General features: G+C 49.5%; 1 protein-coding gene across 1 annotated transcript in view; it reads left to right on the plus strand.

Annotated features, from left to right (window-relative positions):
• The first annotated feature begins 1,215 nt into the window (after positions 1–1,215).
• Positions 1,216–22,900, plus strand: part of Adam19 (ADAM metallopeptidase domain 19) — a 63,737-nt gene continuing 42,052 nt past the window's right edge. Inside the window, exons 1-3 of the mRNA XM_090320713.1 lie at positions 1,216–1,368; positions 4,354–4,439; positions 8,840–8,910. Of these exons, the coding sequence (XP_090176839.1) occupies positions 1,281–1,368; positions 4,354–4,439; positions 8,840–8,910 (245 nt within the window). The 5' untranslated portion in view covers positions 1,216–1,280. The remainder of the gene's footprint in view (positions 1,369–4,353; positions 4,440–8,839; positions 8,911–22,900) is intronic.

The raw sequence follows: 22,900 nt of genomic DNA on the forward strand, positions 1-22,900 counted from the left end.
AGCACCCACGGGGCCCACGCGAGCCATTTTAACACAGGCTAGGTGTGGAGATGGAGTTCTACTAGCAAAGGCACTGCCAGTTGGGACCAAAGAACTTAGGATGAGAGAAAGGAAGACCGAGAGGATCCTGGGACCCGCAGGAGGGGACAGTAGAACTACTTGAAGGAACCTTCTGAATCACGGAGGAAGGGCGCTTTAATCACCTGGGTTTTGCCCTGGTGTAATCCTCTGCTAGGAGAGTCCAAGGTTTATACTAAGATACATAAGGCCATATAGGATGAGGCTAAATGATGAGGATATGGCAACAAGAGCCATATAAGGAGTGATTGCTGTTCTTAATGTACTATGTTACTTTTCATCTCTTTTGTTGTCCCTTGGTTATTCTCATATTGTTACAGTATTTTACCTTATTATCTGAAATATTGTATATATATATTTGAAATAGGATAGGGAATGGGGGGAAAACAAGTTGAGGGGAGGGAGTGGGTGGAGAGAAATGGGGACAAAAACATGAGAAGGGCATTATGAAGGAATGCGCCTTCTATCAGGAGAATATAACGTAACCCTTCTATTAATCACAATTTTAAAACTTGTTGCACCATTCTAGGGTCTGACACAAGCTGTGCGGCCCCAGACGCATCTCTAAAAACGCAGGGATCCTGTCCCTGACCCCCTCCCACCCTCCGGGGAGGCCACTGCGAGATGGTCCTTTTCTTGGACCCATGGAGTCCCGGGAAGAGACGGTGATTTCCTGGAGACACTCATCCAGAGAAGAGTCCCCAGTAAGCCACAGTCAGGGTCATGTTCGGGTCTCAATTTCATCCAGTTCAGCAGAACCATCTCTGGCCGGCGGGCGCGCGTGGGGGTCCTCCTGGGGGGACCCCGGGGCTCCCCGGCCTGATGGTCCCCCAAGACGACCCCGCGGCCGCTTCCACCCTCCCCTGCCCGCGAACCCCTTCTTCTCCAGTGCGGGGGGGGGGGTGGGCTCGGAGGGTCCCCCCCATCCCCTCCGCCGGCGCCCGCGGGGCTCCACGGGGGCGGAGTCGGCTCCTCCCCGGCCAATCGACCCCAGCCTCTCCTCCCCCCCGCCACCCCGCGTCTCCCTCCCTCCCTCCCCCTCCCCGCCCTCCTCCATCCCGGGGCGGGGCGTCTGAACCCGGGCTGGGTGACCGGGATCCGCGCGCCGCGGCGGCCTCCAGACTCTCCGCCGGGCCGGGGCGGGCATGACGGGAGCCGAGTGACCGTGGAGGGGTGGGGGACACCGAGGGCCGCTCGCCGCGATGCCCGGGGGCGCGGGCGCCGCCCGGCTCTGCCCGCTGGCTCTGGTGCTGCCGCTTCTCCTGCCGCCGGCGGCGGGCTGGACGCACGGTAGGCGGCCGGGGAAGCGGGGCCGGGAGCCGGACAGGCCGCGCCAGCGCGCGCGCGCGCGGAGGGCCTGGGGACCCCGGGAGTCGTCTGCAGGCCCGGGGCATCGTCGGGGCTCTGCGGTGCCCACGGGGACCGGGCGGGAGGAGAGCGGCCGCGCCCGGGCGCGTCCATCCCGCGTCCACCCCGCGTCCCGGCGCGCGCGCCCGGCTCCCCTCCCGAGCTCTCCACGCGCCCAGGACCCGCGCACCAGCCCGCACTTGCGCCGTCCTCCCGCGTCCCTCCCTCGGGCGCTAGGCCGCGTGCCGGGCGCTTGCGTGCGGGTGCCAGGGAAGACCAGGGGTCGGGGCACGGTGGCAGGGTCTCCCCTCCGCCGCCCGCCGGGGCTTCTCTGGGTGTGGCCCCCGAGCGGCCGAGCCAAGAATCTGTGCGCTCTTCCACGCGCCCATTGTACGGGTGGTGGTAAACTGAGGCACGCGGGGGGAAAAGCGGATGCTTACTGCGACGCCTGAGAGAGAGGTCGTGCTGGCGCTGGAAACCAGAGCCCACCCCGATGGCTGCCTTCCCTCGGCCTCAGTTTCCACATCTGTGAAGCCAGGAGGTTGGCCTGGTGATGGTTGTGCTTCCTTCCTTCCCTCCTTCCCTTCTTCCCGCCCTCCCTCCTTCCTTTCCCTGGGAGGCTCTACAAGGATATCTTGGAAGGGACCACTGGGGTGGAGGGGGAGAAGTGGGGTGGGAGGGCCCGTCTGCCTGGACAACCCAAGAAAGTTTAGCCTTGGTTCCAACAGGGCCGACTGGCTGGGCCTGGGGGTTGAGGTTTTCTTGAACTTGAGGGAACCGGCCTGCCTCGTTTTCCCAGGGACGAGCACAGGCCCCTGGCAGTGACTCCCACAGGAGAAAGCCTGGAGAAAGGGAAGGGAGAAGCCATCTGCTGCTTCAAGTCCGGAGGCAGTGGCCTGGAGACCTCAGCCAGGCCCCGTGGCTTGGAACACCTGGAAGGACTGCAAAGTGCATCCGAAGTTTTCATAACGTGTAGTCTGGCAATCCCACAGTTGCCATGAATAATGTGGGGATGTTCCTTCCAGTCTTTCGGTGTGTTCCTATGAATATTTATTGATAAAATTGCAAACATATGTTTGTGTCCTGCATTTGGCTCTTTGCATTTCCCAAATCGTTACATTCTCCATTCTGGTGATGCTGGTTAAAAGGAGTAATTACTGGAACTAATTGGCACTGGGGAGAAATTGAAATCTCAGTGACTCAGAAGTAGGGGGTGTGGGGGTAAAACAATGTAATATTGGTCAGCTTTCTATTGTACTGAAAATCGTTTGTCTTTGAGCCTCAGAAACCCAAAATTGATACTTTTTGTTTTCTGTGCGTGTGTATATTGGTGGTGGGGCTTGAATTCAGGGCTTGGCACTCTTGTTTGGATCAAAGCTGCCACCCTACACACAAACCAGGCCTCCACTCTGCCTTTGTGTTGGCTTCCTGTTACCTGGAAATAGGTGCTCCTTGGATTTATTTGAACAGGCTGGCTTTGCTCTTCTAATCCTTAGGTCTCAGCCACCATAGTAGCCTGGATTACAGGTGGGAGCCTCTGTAAGATCTGAATCAGTAGTACATAAGCCAAAGGCAATTTTCCCCCAGATAAGTCAAAACCCATGGGAGGGCTTGCTAAACTGCCCCCCCCACCTCTGCCATGACATTGAACAGATAACTTGATGGTGATCATGGGGCTTGAACTCAGGGCCTGGATGCTGTCCCTAAGCTTTTTCACTTAAGGCTAGTGCTCTACCACTTTGAGCCACAGTGCCACTCCTGGCTTTCAAGAGACTAATTGGAGGTAGGAGTCTCACACACATTCCTGCCTGAACTAGCTTTGAATTGTGATCCTCCGATCTCAGCCTTCTGAGTAGCTCGGATTACAGGTGTGAGCCATTGGTGCTCAGCTATAATTGGGCTTACTAGAGCCACCGGGCAGCGTTGGCCTTTTGATGGAGGCTAAGTTGTGTGGGGTTCAGAAAGTTCTCAGTTGCAGATGGTCTGAGGCTGCAGTTTGTGGTCTGCAGTGCCCTGAACAAATCTCCCCCAGCATTTTCAATTCCTTTTCTTATAAAGTAGAAAGCCTCGTTCGCACGCTAGGCTTGAGGAGGAAGGAGAAATCGGGAGTTGAATCTGGATAATGAAGGAGTGAGTCACCCCTGATAGGGAGCATAAGGCAGTGCTAGGGTTCTTTGCTGGGTAGGAAGCGAGTTCTAGCGACTGTAGTGGGTATCATTGTCATGAATGTGAAAATGAAGGCTCACTGGAGAAGATACCCAGAATCCCCTCCTTCCCTTTCTGTTCACCGATGGCATCCCACGAGGGCCTCCACCCCCCCACCCTCCCACCATCATCCCCCGCCGCCCCCGCAGCAGACACAGTGAGCTTTTTTAAAACATAATACAGATCCTCTTACTCTGCCTTTGAAACCTCCAGTGCCTTCTAAGTCTATTTATAATGACATCCAGACATGCATGGCCAAGACACCGTCAGGCCCCAGGTCTCTCTGTGTGATTACATCTCTGTCTGCTCACTCTGTCTTCCATGAGTCTCCTCTACTCAGTTACTGCACCTGTCTCACCTTCTCCCTGGAGGTGGGGGGGGGGCTCTCCCCTGGTCCTTTAGGTCTCAATTAAATATCATTTTTGCTGACTACTCTATCTGACATGGATGCCTGCCACTGGGCCCTAGGCCCTGGCCTGGGCTTACTTTTGTGCACACACTGAGAATATTGGATGGTTTCTCTGCCTGGCCTGTCCCAGGTGGTCTTGCGGAGGGCCCTTTCTCTACCACCAGCCATGTGCATGTGTTCCCAGGGAGTCCTGGGCTTTCTGAGGTCCCCAGGCAGAGTTGTTTCTGGGGAAGGGGCTACAGCATGAAACTTCAGTGCTGGGCTTTGGGGCTGCAAATCTGGGATTTCCATGGCTGTGTGTCTTGTGTTGGCAGGAGGAGGAGGAGAAGGCAGCCTTCCGCTACAGCATGAACTCATAATACCTCAGTGGAAGAGTCCAGAAAGCCCCTCCAAAGAGAAGGTAAGCCTCACACGCTCCCTTGCTCAGAGACAGGGGCAGCCTGCTCAAGCTTTCCGGCTTTGACTCAAGGACTAAGTCACAGCCGCCAATGCTGACTTAGCCTCCATCCCTGATGTAGCTAGGATTATAGGCATGCACCACCAGTGCCAGGTGAGCGAAGCCATTTTTGATCAGGGTTCATTAAATATCGTCATACTGCACAATATATGCCTCATTACATTGCTAAGGTAGTGTACTGGGAGGAAAAGGGAATGATTCCACTTTCTTTTTTTTTTTTTCTTGTGAGATGACGTTTCTTCTGTGTGTGTGTGTGTGTGTGTGTGTGTGTGTGTGTGTGTGTGTCTGTCTGTCTGTCTGTCTGTCTGTCTGACTGTCTGTGTCTCCGTGTCTCCCTGTCTGGCTAAATATTTTACTTTGGTGGCACCGGGATTGAATTCAGGGCCCTGTGCTTGCTAGCCAAGCCCTCTACCACCCCTTTTTGCTTTAGTTATTTTTCAGATAAGGTCTTGGGCTTTTGGCCAGAGTTGGCTTTAGCATATGAACCACTCTTCTCCCTCTCCCATAGCTGGGATTACAGGTGTGTGCCACCATGCTTCACGAGTGTCTCCATGTTCCCTTTACCCCAACCCCCTGGTATTGGAACTTGGTCTCAGGGCCTTTTACTGAGTAGGCAAGTTATTTTAAAGAAGATACAGGGTTAGCACCTAAGGTTGGAGAATGTATCTTAAAGTCTTGTAGGCTTTTGAGACAGAATATGAGCAAAATGCACAGGCTTCAGCAAGAGGCTTGAGAAGACATCGGAGATGTTACTCTGCCCTTTTAGCCAGGACCTGTTTGTCTACAATACTCTTCCTGCTCAAAGGTGATGAAATTATGGTGTGACAGAAACCTGCATGACTTTGTTCTTCGTAAAGAAGTTGTGTTTCCTCATTTGCGAACTAAGTCTTAGTTGGGTGCTCAACTCTGTAATTCTAACTAGGAAGCTGAGATCTAAGGATGATGGTTCAAAGCCAGCCCAAGCAGGAAAATCTGTGAGACCTTTCTTTTTCGATCAGTTGTGGGGCTTGAATTTGCGGCGGGGGTACTATACCTGAGCTCTTTGGCTCAAGGCTGGCACTCTACCAATATGAGCCACAGTGTCACTTCCTCTGTGACTCTCTGATCTCCAGTTAACCACGAGAAAACCAGAAGTGCACTCAGAGGGAGGGGTTGGTACCTAACATCTGTTTGGTTCAGAAAGGCCCGTTTTTTGTTTGTTTGTTTTGTTTTTTGGCTGTATACATGAGCACAGTGCCTTCAAGAGAGAAATACATCATGAAAGACTTCAGATATTGTAGCTTTTGAGTCTGGAAAGTTGATTGGCGAAGAGAAATGTCCAGAATACAGACATACCCCCAAAATGTGCCGATTTGGTTTAACTAAGGGGGAAGGAACAGAGAAAATTTCAGGACAGCTGTCAGCAAGGAACCTTTTGCCCTGAAAAGTAGGAAAGGCCGAGAATAGCTTTCAGGAAAAGTCTAGACAGATGAATAGATGGCCATGTGAGAAGCAGATTATTTTTTAAAAATGGAGACCTTAGATGGTTTGCCTCACCATTCTTGCCTGGGGAGCGGATCTGATGCTTTTTATAGAGGCTCCTTTGACCCTCCAGATGTGGGACAGCGGGCATCCTCAGGAAAAGCCCAAGAAACAAAGCCCAGGATGAGATCCTGCCTTTGTTCCCAGCCGTCTGTCCAGAATGTGGGTAATTGTATTCTGTCAGAATCGTCAGCGCAGTGCCTGGCACCAGAAACGTTTTGTGGAATGAAGAAACGAATGCCAGAGAGGTTGAGAGAAAGAGAAATGTTAAAGCTAGAGTTCACTCATTTTCTTTCTTTTCTTTTTGCCTTTTTTTTTTTTTTTGCTTGTCCTGGGGCTTGAACTCAGGACCTGAGCACTGTCCTTGGACTTTCTCAAGACTAGAGCTCTTACTACCTGAGCCACAGCACCACTTCTGGCTTTTATCTATGTATGCAGTACCGTGGAATCGAACCCAGGTCTTCATGCGTGCTAGGCAAGCAGTCTACTACTAGACTAAACTCCCAGCCCCTTCCCTAAAGCTTTTTTAAGTTCATTTATGTTAGCTCATTCATTTATTAAACACAAATGGAGCCAGACACCAGTGGCTTCATCTATAATCCTAGTATCTCAGGAAGCTGAGATATGAAGATTGTGGTTCAAAGCCAGGCAGGGCAAAAAAGCAGAGGTATAGACTCGAAGGGTAGACCACCAGCCATGAGTAAAACACCAAGGGACAGCACTCAGGCCCTGAGTTCAAGCCCCAGTACCCACAAAAACAAGCAAGCAGATAAACATACACATTCACACTCACACGCACTCAGCAGTGATCAAACACTGATAGTGTAGCAGATGCTAATGCTGAATTTGAAGGGTGCAAACAGACAGGGCAGGTTTGTAGTCTCTCTAGAGCTGTATCTACTGTAGCCCTGAAGAGGCGGGAAGGGCTCTGCAGCCTTTTATAGGGAGCATGGTGCACAAGCAGCCAGTCACCCCTAGACATCCCCTCCCCCCCCTCGCCCCAGGACGTTGTTCCCCAGGACCACATGGTTTAATGCAGCATTCATGCTGCAAGGGGAAAGCTGCTGAGTGGTGCAGACCCGGGCCGTTTCCCCCATCCATCAAACACAGTTTCAGTGTTTGCCTGGAGTGTCTGTGTGAGCACCTTCCAGAACAGAGAGCTGGGTGTACATTATCCCCTGAAAATAAACATTAGCATTCAAGTTGCTGGATGAGACGGCAGAGTGTTTGGATTGTGTCAGTGTCTCTTCTCATGGCGGTCACATGGTTGCCTCCATTTTGGTGTAGGAATTCTATTATCCCTTTGATGGGCGCTGTTTGACGTGGCGCAGATGGGGCTGTGTCTCTCTGTCTGCATGACCAGTCTCTCTGCACTTTGATCCCATGATTTAAAATATCCATCCTTCCTTCCTTCCTTCCTTCCTTCCTTCCTTTCCTTCCTTCCTTCCTTCCTTCCTTCCTTCCTCTCTCCCTCCCTCCCCTCTTCCTCTCCTCCCCCATTCCTCCTTCCTACCTTCCCTCCCTCCTTTTCTCTGCCAGCTCTAGGTCTTGAACTCACAGCCTGGATGCTGTCTCTTAGCCTTTTCTTTCAAGGCTAGCACTCTACCATTTGAGCCACCACAGCTCTATTTTCCTAATTTTTTGGTGGTTAGTTGGAAGTCTCACAGACTTCCCTGTTAGGCTTCTCTATGAATAGCAGTCCTCAAATCTCTGCCTCTTGAGTAGCTAGGATTATAGACAGGCATGAGCCACCAGTACTGGGCAATGTTTTGCCCTCTTGATCCATTATTTTTCAGAGACTTGATATCAGTTTAAATACTCAGTGGTAGGGTAAGAGATTGTCCATTTTCCCACAGGCTCCTTGACTTCAGACTTACAGATTCAAGTTTTTCCCCTTTGATTTCTTTTATGGTGTCACTTTGGCTGTGCTTTTTGGGGGGAGTCACAGAGAAGTGTATTTGAGATGTCAGATATAGCTCTCTCTCTCTCTCTCTCTCTCTCTCTCTCTCTCTCTCTCTCTCTCTCTCTCTCTCTCTCTCTCTCTCTCTCTCTCTCTGCATGCATGTGTGTGATCCAGTCTTGCTATATAATCCAAAGCTAGACTTGAATCTATAGTTTTATAATCTCATCCTTCCAAGGCTGGGATTATATAAATACATCACCATGCTTGGTTCCAATTTATATATCTTCAATGCTGTGGGTATGTAGCATCTTTAAGTGACTAGAAAAACTGCTCATGTAAAATATAGCTATTTTTGGGCTTATGAAATTATAATTTAAGGTTCTTTTAGTTATTGCATCTGAAGTGACTGGAGTTTCCAAAGTGAGGATCAAAATAATATTTAAGAATCCATTCTGAAGAGATCCCCTGACATTTTACAAATGGTGGCCAACATTTATCGAGCAATACATAGCTCGCACTCAACACATGTAATCCTTACAAGGTTTATTATTATTATTATTATTATTATTATTATTATTATTATCCTCATCATCATCTCAGCATCACAAAAAAGAAACACACAATTGCAATGGTGGGATTCAGATCAGACCCCAGGAAATTCCTATGTTTTCCTCTCCCCAGACCACACACAGGCACTCAGGCCCATCTCAGCCTGGAGCTCCTTTCCCTCCTTGGCCTGCTGGGAAGGATTGGGGTGAGGGGGGGAGTTGTGGGATTGTGGGATTGAGGTCATTTTATGCCTGATCTGGAAACACAGTTGCCTCCTACTGACTTCCAGTGTCTGGGTCCTGTGCCCTTTCCGGAAGCTTTACTCTCTGCCTTCAAGCCATTCATTTTCTTTTGTTGTTCTTTCTTGCAGCATCCCTTCAGAGCTGAGCTCAGGGTAATGGCTGAAGGTCGAGAGCTGGTCCTGGACTTGGAGAAGAATGAGTAAGTCAGCTCCTTCTTCCTTTGTCTGTAATGAAACAATGAACCTGTATGTCAGTGCCGGACACAGGTGCCACTGCATGGAAAGGAAGTGGTTCTCAGAGCTGACCCCAAGCTCTCAGTCCTTGGTCCCTTTACGGGAGCATCTTACAAGGACAGAGGTTTTTGGTGTGTTCTGTTTTTTGTTTTTTTTTTTAAACTGGCTCTGGATTTGCTGAGATTGCTGGACTGCTTTAATGGCCTTCTCAGATTTCCTCAGGCTTCATTTCCTGTGTCTAGGAGTTGACTACAGGCTGTAGGGGTGTGTGTGTGTGTGTGTGTGTGTGTGTGTGTGATTAAGGGAGGGAAAGACTGTTGCCTTTCCAGTTCCTAAACCCGGGATTCTGCCATTAAGAGCCTTGTCACTAGAAACCCTGGCTTCACTGGGCTCTGCTCTGCTCTGCTGTCTGCCTAACCACATGCAGCTAGCTCTCAAATGTCTCCATGCTGATTTGCCATTAAGCATGGCTGCAGCCAGATACCCGAGGTTCATGCCTGTCATCCTAACTGCTCTGGAATTGAAGACATCGGAGGATCAGCCTCAAAGCCAGCTTGGACGGGAGAGTCTGGGAGACTCTTCTTGCCAATTTATCACCCAAAAGCTGGAAGTGGAGGAAGGGGCCTGGCTCAAGTGGCAGAGTGATGGCCTTGAGCAAAAAAAAAAAGCAAAGGGATGCAGGGTCCAGGTTCAGAAGTCAAGCGCTAATACTGATGCAAACAACAACAACAACAAGTTTTGCATCCCGATTCATGTCATTGAGGGGTAGTAGCCACGGAGCAAGGCTGTGTGTCTGTTTCTGTGGGTGGGCACAAGAGAAAGGGCTCTCCATGTCTGGCTGAGGTCTCTGAAGGTTTTTGTCATCTCTCTAATAGCCTCCTACTTTTATCTCCCACTCAAGACCCTTCAGAGAAGGGCACGTGGTTTGGAGAGCTGCCCAGTTCCTCTCCACTGCCAGGAGAAGGACTGAGCAGGGCCTGCCTTCTCCAGGAAGACGGGAATGGCTACATGCCTCAGATGCAAGGGAGAATGTAACTCATTCCAAATTTGGGCTGTGGGGAGGCGAGTGTTGCAAGTGTGATTAAAGCCATTGTGTCTCCTGAACCACATCTCTTCACTGCCCCAGGCACCATGTCCTTTAGGTCATCGTGGTGATTTCTTCTCTGCCCTGGAGTAAAGCCAGGCCTTTGACTGGTTTGGGGAAGTGCTGGATTTTCCTTCCTGAGTGTCCTGCAGTTGTATAAGGAAAGGCCCCTAGAGGGGTGGTTCCTCCAAGTCCACCCCAGAGACCTGTGCTGACCTCTCCCTGTCCCCCATCTGTCAGCTCTTGTTGAAATGTTTCTTGATGTCATCCAATTCTCTTTGTCCTGTTCAGCCCTGCAGGGGAGTGAGTAGGGGCCCTGGCCTTCCGCCCCTCTCCCCAAGTGGTCAGAGGCAAATCTTGAGATAGTGGGTCAGTGCAGTGTCCTTCCCGCCTTTTTTGTGTGTAGGGGGGGCAGATTTCAGCAGAAGATCACAGGAAGAAAAATGAAAATCAGTAGCTATGTAAGGTGTCAGGCACCTGTTATCCCTGCCGTGAGGAGTCGGTGAGGGGGGGGGGGACTAAGGTTCACTGAAGGATCTTAGTTCCAGGCCAGCCTCAAGCAAAAGAACAAACGCTTGTGAAACCCTATTTCAACAGAACATGCTAGATCCTGTCATCCCAGCTCTAGTGGGAAGTGTCATGCTAAAAATTAGAGATCTTATCTGTGAAAAGGGACTGTTCCAAGTGCCCACCTAAGCAAGCACGAAGCCCTGAGTTCAAAGTTCAGTACCACCAAAAGGAAAGAACAATCACACCAGCTGCTGTGATTTTAGGCACAGATGCAGAAGCTTCAACGCAGGGTGGGCGAGACCCCTCTCTAAAACCACACTGCAGGCAATTGAGGGGGGGGGGGGATGAGAGAATCGCTTGTATTCTTGACTTGGGTCTAGACTTACAGAAGATGACCTCAGGCAGATCAGCGAATCTTCTGGAAGGTCTGTGGGTGTACTCACTTGTGAAATGAGAACAGCCATGCCAACCTCAAGGAGGGGTTGAGAGGATCTGAGATTGACGTTTTTTTAAACCCCGGGCCCGCAACATCCAGGAATCCGAAATGAGGTGAGGCCACAATAAGAGACATCTTCTGGGGTGCAGACCTGGTGGCTTCAGGATAAAGAGAGAATCGGGGGCAGGGTGAGAAAAGTAAACAGAATTCCACCAGTCCCTGCTCACATTCTTGACCTGGTCCACCATTAGCTCAGACTTTGTCCCTGGAAAATTGTTAACCACGTTTTCACTGGAAGAGGATAAAGGTGGAGTCCTCAAGTTTTTGGCTGTTTTCTTTAGGGAGATAAGAAGATAGTGCCTATCAGAGTAGGTGGCCTTCCACAGAAAAATGCTAATCCTGACTCTTTCTTCCCTAAGCCCTTGATGCTTACCAAGTTATCTATAGAGCAGAGAACAGCTCCGTTTCCTGGGCATAGACACAAAGCTGAGGGGCCTTTCATTCACAGGGCCCAGGGTGAGTGGCCAGGAGCTGTGAGATCTTTATTACCCCACGCTGAACTTCCAGAGTTTGCCCAGATGTGGTTCTGTTGTTTGCAGCTGGATGATAGCTCTTGGGTGAGCAGTGCAGGAGCCGGTTGTAGTTTCTGAGTGCCTTGAATTGGCTGGAAGCAGGAGAGTTGTGAAAATGGAAGCGACGTGACCTCAGGTATCCTCCAAGAAGCTGCTTCCGGTTATTTGCATTCAAATCTGGCAAAAATTTATATATATATATATATATATACATATATATATGTTTGTTTCTGAACATGTGTTAGTGAGCAGAATTCCAGTTGCACATGACTTCCGGCTGTGTTTCTTTCCCCTAAGCCTCCTCATTCATGGTGAGGGCTGAGTCCAGACCCAAAACAGCTCTTGGGGTGGGGGTGGGGGGCCTAAGGCAATGGAGGGTCAGCAAGGCCTTTTTGAGGTTTTCAAGTGGCTGTTCCTGTAATAGCTGGGAGGAGACCAGCCCTGTTTGGTGATTTCTCAATGTTATTTCTTAACCTCCTCAGCCAGTTCCATCATTCTCATCTACCCCAAGGCTGGCTGGAACATTCCAGTCACCCTTGTAGGTACTTAGGGGTCAAGCTGGGATAAGACCACTGAAAGAGTGAGCGAATGGGTCCCACATAGGATATGTGCTGGAAACACATTCACACACACTGAGGGAGGGAGTTCACCCTTTGTGAATGGTGGTTTGGCATGAACCTGCCAACTTTGATATTGATTGTTGATATTTAAGATACATCCAGACCTGAATGATTGAGCCATGGAGAAAGCTGAGAGAATTCCAGGGTAATAACTTGGTAACTGCCAAGTTCAAAGGACCATAGAGGATGGAAGTTTCTAGTTCTCTTCCCTCCCTCCCCCCAGTACTTCACCAAATGGTTTCTTCTTGGGCCTCCCAAGAGCCATGGGTAATGGCTTCTGAGGCTGGGGGTGGGGCGGTGGGGGTGGGGTGCAGCGGAGAGGATATTTTAAATTGCTTTTTCACCAGCCTGAGGTGTCTGGCCTTCTCCTATCAAATCCAAAGCCCTTGTGCTAATAATGCAGGGCCCAAAATAGCAGTGAGTAGCCTTTAATGGAATTCACACATGGAGAGATCATTGCCTAGAATGGAGAGGATGGAGGGGCAGGAGGAGGGGCCCGGGGAAGGAGAGAGGAAGTAGCTAGCAGAGCTTCAGCCCTGAGATGCACAGCTTTTGCTTTGAGGCAACTTAAGGAAAGCCTGAGAAATGAGTACCCCTCCCCCCAAAAAGGAAACCATCCCTGAACATTCACATCCTGGCTCTGCCACTGAACAGCAGCATTCTCTTTAAACCTTGCTTGGGTACAAAGTCACAGTCCTGGGTCACAGAGCCCTGGGACAGTGAGATAACTGTGCTGCAGGGACGATTCTAACCCAGCCCCTCTTGTGTTCTGTGCCTGGTAAATGGCAGGTTTTACTATTTCTCACTCAGTCCTTTTCATTTTTATGCTCTCAAGTTTTTGGCCGTCGTAGGGTTTGAACTCAAGGGACTTGTGCTTGCTAGAGAGGTGCTCTACCACTTGAGCCACACCTCTTCCTCCTCCTCCTCCTCCTCCTCCTCCTCCTCCTCCTCCTCCTCCTCCTCCTCCTCCTCCTCCTCCTCTTCTTCTTCTTCTTCTTCTTCTTCCTCTTCTTCTTCTTCTTCTTCTTCTTCTTCTCTCTTCTTCTTCTTCTTCTTCTTCTTCTTCTTCTTCTTCTTCTTCGCTTTCAGTATTTTCTGAGAGGGTCTTGCATGTTGCTGAAATAAAGCCTAGGCTGGAATCTGTCTATTTAGTCATGCTGTGTGGTTGGGGGTGACAGGCTTGTATCACCACACCCAACTTTTTATTAGTTGCAGTGGAAGTCTCTGGAACTTTTTGCACCACCCCTCTCCCCTCCCCCCCAGCTATCCTGATTTCTATAGGTGGGATTACAGGAGTGAGCCACAGGACCCGGCTTGTTCCATCGTTTTTACATTGTGAAGCCAGTACACACTCATTGTAAGAGGGCAGCCATACCCACTAAAGAAAGCATGAGGGGCTTCTCCCCCACGAGGAGATTGTATTTGATGGGCTTCTATTTGGAAGGTTTGCTCTTCCCTGGGCATGCGCTGTGACTCTCACCTGTAATCTCAGACACCGCTGCCTGGAAGGGTGACCTTCCTCATACAGATTGCTGTCTTAGGCCGGAGAGGAGAAGCAGAATGAGATGATACCAGGCATATTGTATTGTTTTGTTTTGTTGTGACTCAACATGGATGTCATGAAGATAACAAAGTCCCACAACCGTGTTCAGTGCATTGTTCCATCTTGACATGGGCTCTTGCTCGCCATTTGCCAATGTCAGCCCCAGCTGGTGATTGTGGACCACAGACATAAACCCTGAGCTGGAGACGGATGGAATAGAACCTGGCAGCACCCCAGCCTGCCCTCCCTAGCCTCAACCTCCTCGTCAGGAAAATGGGCTTTTGTCCCAGTTGGAGTCCAAGGCTCCTTCCTGTGTTATTTAAAGGAAAAGCATGGAATGGATGTCCCTGACTCAGTTTGTTAAGTTGTGGGAAGACCATTATGGTATCCCCGCCCCCAAACCAACTTGAGGTTGAGAACGGAACCCTGAGTCTAGGACCTACCAAAAAAAAAAAAAAAGAACAAAGAAATGTAATTATAGGAGAGAAATTTGAGGCTACAGCTCCACAACCCATAATTCGGAGGCAGAAGCCATCATGTTTTTTCTCCATTGAGTTTGGTTGTGTTCTCATAACAGCCTCATCAGCGCAGGGTTTGTGTCTCCGGTAAACACACGGAGTCTTCCTTAGTGCCCTGGCAGCCAAACGTCTCTAGGGATGTATGATGGGTTCTGGCAATCTCCCCTCTCTTTCCCCTCCATTTACTCCCCAGAGAGGACAGATTGACCTTTTCTACTCCCTCCCAGGATGCTCGCTTGGCTATGCTAGTAGTAGGGATCGGTCAGTGTATTACAAGGTCACCTTCAAAAAGCGAATGAGCAACTGGCACTTTGCCAAGAGGTCCAGCCATCCTTTCCTACTCACTGCTGGCATCTTAAGCACATTGTGGAATCTCCTCCTTAGCCAATGCTACTTCCTTGAGTCCAAATGATGGTATAAAGATTTAGGTGGAGAAACAGAGCCTCGTCCTTTTATTCCCATTGGATTTATTGTGCCCTGGCCCAGGCAGCCAGAGAGAGGTCCTGTCTGAACAAAGTCTAGCAAATTAAGCACGGCCATTTGTTTTATGCGCTGCTTAGTAAGACTTGTCAAGACGGAATTCAGGCAGTTGGAGGTTTATGGATTTTCGTAGGCTCCATGATTTCTGACCTTAATTCTCTTAGTTCAGAGACATTACAGGAAAGGAGGATTGTTTTTGTTGTTCTGGAAATTGTGGGACGATCTGGAAAATTAACAACCATTCTCTGTTATTGATGTGCTCTAGCTCCCTCCTCCCTTTCCTCTCAGACCTGTCTGGATGATACAGAGTGCTAGAGGAACATGGAAGGGAGAAGTAGCCAGCAGAAAGCTTTCTAGTGATTGGCAGGATGGATAAATTCCCATCATCTTGTTATAAATTGCTTTCCGAGTGCTGATCTTGGGGCTTGAACTCAGGCATTCCCTCTCTAGCATGGCTATTTCACTCAATGACTAGCACTCTACCATTTGAGCCATCATGTCTCTAGTTCTGGATCCCCCCCCCCCTGACTAATTGGAGATAACAGTCTGAGATGTGTCTGGCTGGGTTCACTTCAGACTGTTGATTCTCTAATCTCAGCCTCTGGATTAGCTAGGTTGACAGTCACAACCACTGTTAGTTACCAGTTACCATCTCTCTCCCTTCCTCCTTCCCGCCCTCCTGTCCCCCCCTCCCCTTCTCTCTTTCCTCTCCCACTCTGGTTTGGTCAGTCATGGAGCTTGAATCCAGGGTGTAGGTGCTGTCCCTGAGCTTTTCTGCTCAAGCCCAGCCTCTACCACTTTGAACCACAGCGTCGCTTCCTGCTTTCTGGTGGTTAATTGGAGATAAGAGTTTAGAGACCTGACTGCCCTGCCTGACCTGGCTTCTCTAGATCTCCCACCTCCTAAGTAGCTATAGCTAGGATTCTAGGCATGAGCCACCGGCCTGGCTAGGTACCATCTATCATTCCTATCCTTCTCTCCTAAGGACGGCTGGCAGAAACATGTAGCAGAATCCCACTCAAGCTGTTTTCACGCTTCCCCCTACAGCATCCTCTCGGGTCAGCAGTAGACTTCAACATCTTATCTAGGCTAAAGGACGCCTCTCTTTGACCCTGCCTTAACAGCAGCTGTTGGCAAAATTCAATTTCCTGGATCAAAACAAGCTCAGAATGGCTTAGCCGCTGTCCCACGGCGCCCAGCCGTTTGCTTGGCTGAGTTACACTGACATGAATCACAGACATATGGATTACATTTCACTTTAAAACACACATGGCCGCGGAAATGAAAGGGTAGCATTCTTAAACCAAGTATTTGGCGGATCTGAAGTATTCAAAATGTTTCTCTAAGCTGGGCTTGCAGCTGGACCCCACATTCTGGGCAGCTGCAGCTCCAGTGGGGGAGATGGGTCTGGAGGAAGCAGTTGGGTGCATGGGTGGGGGCCCCAATTTGATGCCTGTGGGTGCCTGCAGTTTCCTTCCAATGAGCTCGTCGTCATTGTTATTGGAGGAGGAGAGGGTCAATAATGGATTGAACCCTGCTTCCTTGAAGACGGGGAATGCATGGGGAAATTGTTGTTCTAAGCGCAGAGTTGGCAGGCACCTTGGGCTGGAAGGGCCCGGTGGCCTTGACTTTCTGTAGGCTTGGATGATTTCTTTTGTAGCCTTCTCCTTCTCCTCTGAAGAACCCGGGGAGTTGCAGACCAGATGGGATTGGCAGACAGTACCTGCCCGGCCGAGCCAAATTCTCAGCCACACCCTTGCACCTAGCACTCAGACTGCAAGGAACTGAAGGCTTATATCTCTTTCAACTCCCAAATCCTAAGCTCCAAATGGGGTTCTTACAAAAGATACCCAGAGAGCTAGCCTGCCCTTTCCTAGCTGGTGAGGACACAGCTGGAAGAATCACACAGGAAGCCAAAAGGGAGTTCTCTCCTGCACCAAAGGGGACAACACCTTGATCCCAGACTTGCCAACCCCTGCCATGGTGAGAAATGAGTCTCTGTTGTTTCCAAGCTGCTGCTCAGTTCATGGCCTTTGGTTGTGACCGTTCGAATGGAGCTAGGTGGCAGCATTAGAAATATGGTAGCTCTGTCCCAGGAAGTCCAGCTCTGAGATTGGAGCTGGCACCGGAAGTTATACAGCAACATCCCCAAATGGAAATGATGTAGATGTGCTGAAACTAAAGGCAAAAGCTCGGCTGCTCCAAACCGTTCAATCCATGGAGTGGAAAGGTGTGGATTTAGGTGCCGGGGGAGACCCAGATTTCCTTCCAGGTCCTGGGTAGGTGTTTGGTGGTGTGGTCCAGGTCTCTTGCATTCCTGCCGATGAGCACTGTTGAGTGAGTCTTGACTGAGCTGTCCTTCACAAAGACTCTTCAAACAATGGCCTATTTCAGGAGCGATGTTGTCATTATCCCCTTGTTGTAAATAAGGAAATGGAAGCATGAGGAGTTGAACTAATTTACCAGCCATGAGGCAGAGTTGGGGGAGTGGGGAGAGGCAATCTCTGATGTGTTGGGCTGTTAGATTGCAGTTTACACACCTGCATGAGAACAAGCACCATTAATACCTTCATTGCAGGGTATGTGGTAAACTGTGAAATGCACACTCTTCTCCCCAAACACATCCACATTCTAATCTCTGAAATATGCAGCCATGTCGCCCTTATAAGGAAAAGAAAGGTTTGAGAAGCATGCTTTAGTTCACTGAAGGCATGCTTCAGTTAAAATAGTGGTTGATTCCAGATTAGCTCTCCTATCTATTTATGTTTATATATATAGAGAGAGAGTGGTAAAGGGAGATTTGCACACAGCACACCCAGGAAACAAATAGCCAGAGCTTGTGGTGTAGAGATATCTAGTTAATCACTGTGAACTGCATACAATGTCTGGCAAATTGAGAGCAGACCTATGATCCGCACAAGAATGAAGGTTTGGTGAGGGGAGTCGGTGATGGGAGGCATTACAGTCTTCTTTCTTCTGCCTTCCTTCATCCTGGTCAGAGTAGACTGGTGACACTGGCTCCTTGCATTCTTTGGAACTGTGAACTTCACTGAGTCTCTTGGACTTGGAGGGTGGGGAGGGGGGAGAGAAATCTTGATTCCTCAGTTCCAGGAACATCAAACATACAATGGTCTGAATTCACAGCATCACACACTAACTGGACTTACAGTGTGCAGTACAACGCAGCATCGCAATAAATAGTCACTGTTCTTTGCATTCTGCAGGGTCAGAAAAAACATGTAAGGATGATGTCAGAGGGACTTTCCAAATGTAATTAAGAGAGGTTGATCTTGAGATCTACTGTCCCGGAAGGAAACCCACCCTGCTTCTAGCAGGGGCCCAGTTCCAGTGGCCGGCACAGCCTAGCCCCCTGTGTCTGCTCTGGGACCCTGGGGCCCTCCCCTGGCCAGGCCTGGACTATTCAGTAAGGGTTAGGGGGAATGGGGTTTGGGATCCATTCACTGCTTCCGGCTCTATCTCCTTTTAGGGACGCAGCCTGGGCTGCCGCCTGGCCAGGAAGAATATCCACTGTCTTCTTTTGTCTCAAGCTTATTTCTTCTGGCTGCCCTTCAGCGGGAATGTGGGGGGAGGAAATGAATGGGAGGAAGCTGTCAACTGCTCTGGTGGCCTCAGATGGACCCTTTTCAGGGCTGAGGGATGCTGGGTGGAACTGGGAAGAAATCCGGGCTGGATCCCTTCATCTTCAGGCTTCTGACTTAGATAGTAACAGTAGTGTACACATGGCTGTTAACTCTTGACTTCCATTTACCCAGATGGAAGTCATCCTGATTCTCAGAGTTGTGCGCATGTGTGTGTATGCACACATGCATCACTTCTGGGGCTTAAACTCAGGGCCTGGGGACCGTTCCTTAGATTTTGACTCAGGACTAGTGCTCTACCACTTGTGCCACACACTCCACTTGTGGCTTTTTGGTGGTTAATTAGAGAAGTAGTCGTCTCACGGACTTTCCCTGCCTAAGCTGGCTTCGAACAGTGGTCCTCAGATCTCAGTCTTCTGAGGAGTTAGGGTTACAAGCATCAGTCACCAGTGGCCCAGCCAATGGATAGCTTTTGCCGGGGCCAGGAGGAGAGGTGACTGGGAGTCAGACTGAGAAACCAACATATAAATGCTCGATTGAATCAATGGGAATGCAAGCTGTAGTCCTAAGAAGGTCAGTATTCCTAACTAGACATGTGACCCTGTTACTCAGAAGAGAGAGACTGAGGAAGGGGCTGGGGCTTCCGTCCCAGGGGTGTGGAATGAGGGCTCCCCATAGCTTCCCAGCTACCAGGAAGAGTCAGAGGGCCTTGAGATCCACTCGCTTCAGAGTGATTCCCGAAGAGGACAGTCTCCAAAGGTGAAAGTTTTAGAGGTGATTTATTTCAGTATAACAGGGCTAACGTAGGGAGAGACAGGAAAAAGAGAAACATGTCCAGCTCCCTTGCAGGAAATAGGAGTTAACTGTAGCTTTTATCATTTGCTGGGTGAATGCGAGGAACTCCCTGGTCCTTGGACAATGGTTGTGTGTGGGTTAAGGAGGGCGAGGCCGACCCTGAAGCCCGGTGACCTTCAGGATTTACACTTGCCAGATCAGCCCTTCATTGTTTTGTTTTGTTGTTTATTTCCTATCTCTACTCCTGTTGGTGAGTTTGCAGAGTTCTCCTTCTCCTTAGCTGGTAACTTGCAAAAGTAGGCATACTGAGAAGGAACGTGTGTGTGTGTGTGTGTGTGTGTGTGTGTGTGTGTTTGGCTTGGTTACTTCCTGGTTTCATCTTAAAAACAATAGAATTTCCTCATGTCTCTCTCTCTCTCTCTCTGTCTCTCTCTCTCTCTTATTCTTTCTCTCTCTCTGTCTCTGTCTGTGTCTCTCTGTCTCTGTCTCTCTGTCTGTCTCTCTGTCTATCTCTCTCTCTTTCTCTCTCTGTCTCTGTCTCTCTCTGTCTCTGTCTCTCTGTCTGTCTCTGTCTCTCTGTCTCTCTCTGTCTCTCTCTGTCTCTCTCTGTCTCTCTGTCTCTCTCTGTCTCTGTCTCTGTCTCTCTCTGTCTCTGTCTCTCTCTCTCTCTCCCTCCCTCTCTCTCTCCCTCCCTCCCTCCCTCCCTCCCTCCCTCCCTCTCTCTCTCTCTCTCTCTCTCTTTCTCTCTCCTGGCTTCCAGAGGATTTTCAGTGGTTCCAGGCTCAAAATTTGATGCTCCCATAGTTTCTCTTTGGGGTGGAGATCTCTCTGGTCCTACCTTTAACAACTAGCCTGTGTTTTCTGTAGCTTGAACAAAAAGCATCTCCTGACACCCAGTCCCCATGGAAGGGAAATCTGGGTCAAGCTGCGTGGGTGGAGGTATCCCTGGGCTCATGTAGAGCCTCAGTGAGGACAAGCCGGCCAAGGTGGCTTCCTGACTCCTGGGCTGGCTCTGGGTGGGTCCTCAGAAGCAGTGAATACTGGGATGCCTCGGAAGTCCCGCCTTCCTGTCCTCACTGTGCTCCCAGCTTCAAGGATCTGACTAAATGGCTCATCTAGGCTCCCTTGAAATCTGAGGGTGTTTCTGACCCCCATCCACTTCCTGCAGTCCTCCTTCTTGGCCCATGGAGCATGCCTGCTGTGGAGGAGAAAAAAAAAAATCTGTGAAAACAAGACTGATCTGAGAGTCCTGGGTTCACTGAATCCATCCCAGGAGAGAAGCTGAATTGTCTTCCTGAGGACATATATTTTTTCATATATTTTTTATTGTAATTAATAGAAGGGTTACATGATATTCACCAGATAGATGGTGCATTAATTCCCATACATTGATACCCTTTCACATGTCTTGGTCCCCATTTCCCTCCCCCCCACCTCCACCCCTCATCTTGTTTTCCCCCGTTCCCTATCCAATTTCAAAAAACCATATACAAATATATCTGATATGTCAGGTAACAAAGTGAGATAGTGTAACAATATGAGATAACCAAGGGGCAGCAAAAGTGATGAGAGATAACATAGTACCTTAAGAACAACAATCATTCATTATATGGCTTATGTTTACATCATATTTTAAATGACAAGTTTAACAAATAAGTGTTCAAGGAGGGAATCTCTAATTACAATCACTGGGACTTAGTATTTAGAACTTAATCAAAATTAGGCTAAGGGTTTGTATGTCATAGAAACATATTAATTTATGAAATAAAATATTATGTCTATAGAGTCATAGGTTTTTATGTCTATATAGTTATGTTTGTATTTCCATTACCATGTCCATAGCTTTGGGTATGCAGTTCTGAGGACATATTTTGATTTCAAGAAAAAAACTTTACTTTTAGAGCATGGAGGCATATACAAACCTTATGGCTCACTTCCTGAGTGTTAACTGAATAGGCTTCTAGGAAAGTTGGTATGAAGTTCTCCATTAAACTTAACTGGGAGGTTGAGAAAGTATCTGGCTTAACCTACCTTCTTTTCCTTCCTTCCTTCCTTCCTTCATTCCTTCCTTCCTTCCTTGCTTCCTTCCTTCCTTCCTTTTTGGGGGGTTTGGACTCAGGGCCTAACATTTGGCCACATGAGCCATATCTATAGCCCTTTTGACTTCTGTTTCTTTCCAGATAGGGTCTCACTTCTTTAAATCAGGGCCTAGCCTCAGATCACCACCACCTTTCTACCTATGGTAGACTTCCCAGATATCTGGTATTATAGACATGAACTAATATGGCTAGCTTGTTCACTGAAATGAGGATCTCACCAACGTGTGTGTGTGTGTGTGTGTGTGTGTGTGTGTGTGTGTGTGTGTGCCCCAGATAGGCTTGAACCAGTCCTATACTACCTTCTAAGTAGCTGGGATTATAGGTGTGAACCATCTCTCAATCTCCATGACCTTGTGTTTGCACATCTCCACTATTCATTGAGTATTCCTTCTTTCTTTCCCCCCTCATCCAGCATATACTGTGAGTGGCAACTGAGGCAGGCCGTGCCTGGTAGGGGACGTATCCCAGAGAGGCGGTGGCCCACCCAACCCAGTCCTTGCCATCCAGGACTTAAGAGGAAAAAGACAACTTAAATATGAGGAGATGGGTGCGCTAGGGGCATGGGGAGAGAGTACGGTCCCTGAATTGGGGATTCTGGAGGCTTCTAGAAGGAAATGAAGAAAGAAAAATGGGGAGGGTGGGGCAAGGGTTGGCTACACATGCCGGATATGAGTTGCCACAGCTGTACCAGGACAGGAACAAAGACCTAGAAGTGAGGGAAACGGGGGCTTTCAGTGCTTAGAACCCTGGGGAGGCAGGAAATGGTGGGGGGGGGCTGGAGAGGCCCCTAGGGTGAGAGCTTATAGGGCTTTGCAGGCTGCTTGAAGAGCGTGCGCTCTTTTTTTTTTTAATCTTGAAGCCAATGAGAAGGACTGGAGGATATTTGAGGAGGCAGTGATGCATGCTTGTGTGGCAGAGGACTAGGAGAGCAAGAAATCCAGCACCTATGTTTGGGGAGAGGGGCACTGAGACGGGCAATGGAGAGAATCGGGGCTGCGGGAGAGGACTGAAGACCCGGGTGGCTCACACCTGTATTTCTAGCTATTTGGCTGGCTGAGATCTGAGGATCACAGCTCATTGCCAGCCCGGGCAGGAAAGTTCATGAGCTTCTTTATCTTTAATTTAAAGCTGGAAGCGGAGGTGGGGCCGAGGCACCCAGCTCTAGGTGAACAAGGACAGGGCCAGGGGCCAGGGGTCCAGCTTGAGCAGCAAGTACACTTGCCAGTTCAGTGGGGTGTGTCCTACGTGGGTAACTTCATTACCCAGATCTTCCGTTTTCTCTGTTACTGAAGATAATAACTCCTTGCCCCACCTCTGCTGGTCGTGGTGGGATCTGCCGAGGAAATCTTTGTGAAAAATCCTATCCTGTATTTTCTGTAACCCTTGCAGGCAACCTCTGCCCTTCTGTCAGTCATCTATCTGTCTGTACCCCCTTATTTACAATTGTAAATATTTCATCTCCTGGGAACTGGGTGACCCTTCCCCAATCCAGCTAGAGAGGCTTTCCTGGGGCCCTCTGGGAAGTTCCAGCCAGCTGTTGTTGACAGCAGTGGTATCATTGGGTGGCAGGACCAGGCTGGGTGGCCCTCTGCCCCTTGAAGGAGAAATGGGGTCTCTATGACTTGTAGGCTGGTCCCTCACAACTCCCTTCCTCCTTCTCTTCCCCTCGGGGTTAGGGGTTTGTAGAAAACAGGCAGTTT

This window comes from Megascapheus bottae, chromosome 29 (assembly GCF_031878675.1).
Source record: "Megascapheus bottae isolate mThoBot1 chromosome 29, mThoBot2.hap1, whole genome shotgun sequence".
Taxonomy (NCBI): Eukaryota; Metazoa; Chordata; class Mammalia; order Rodentia; family Geomyidae; genus Megascapheus; species Megascapheus bottae.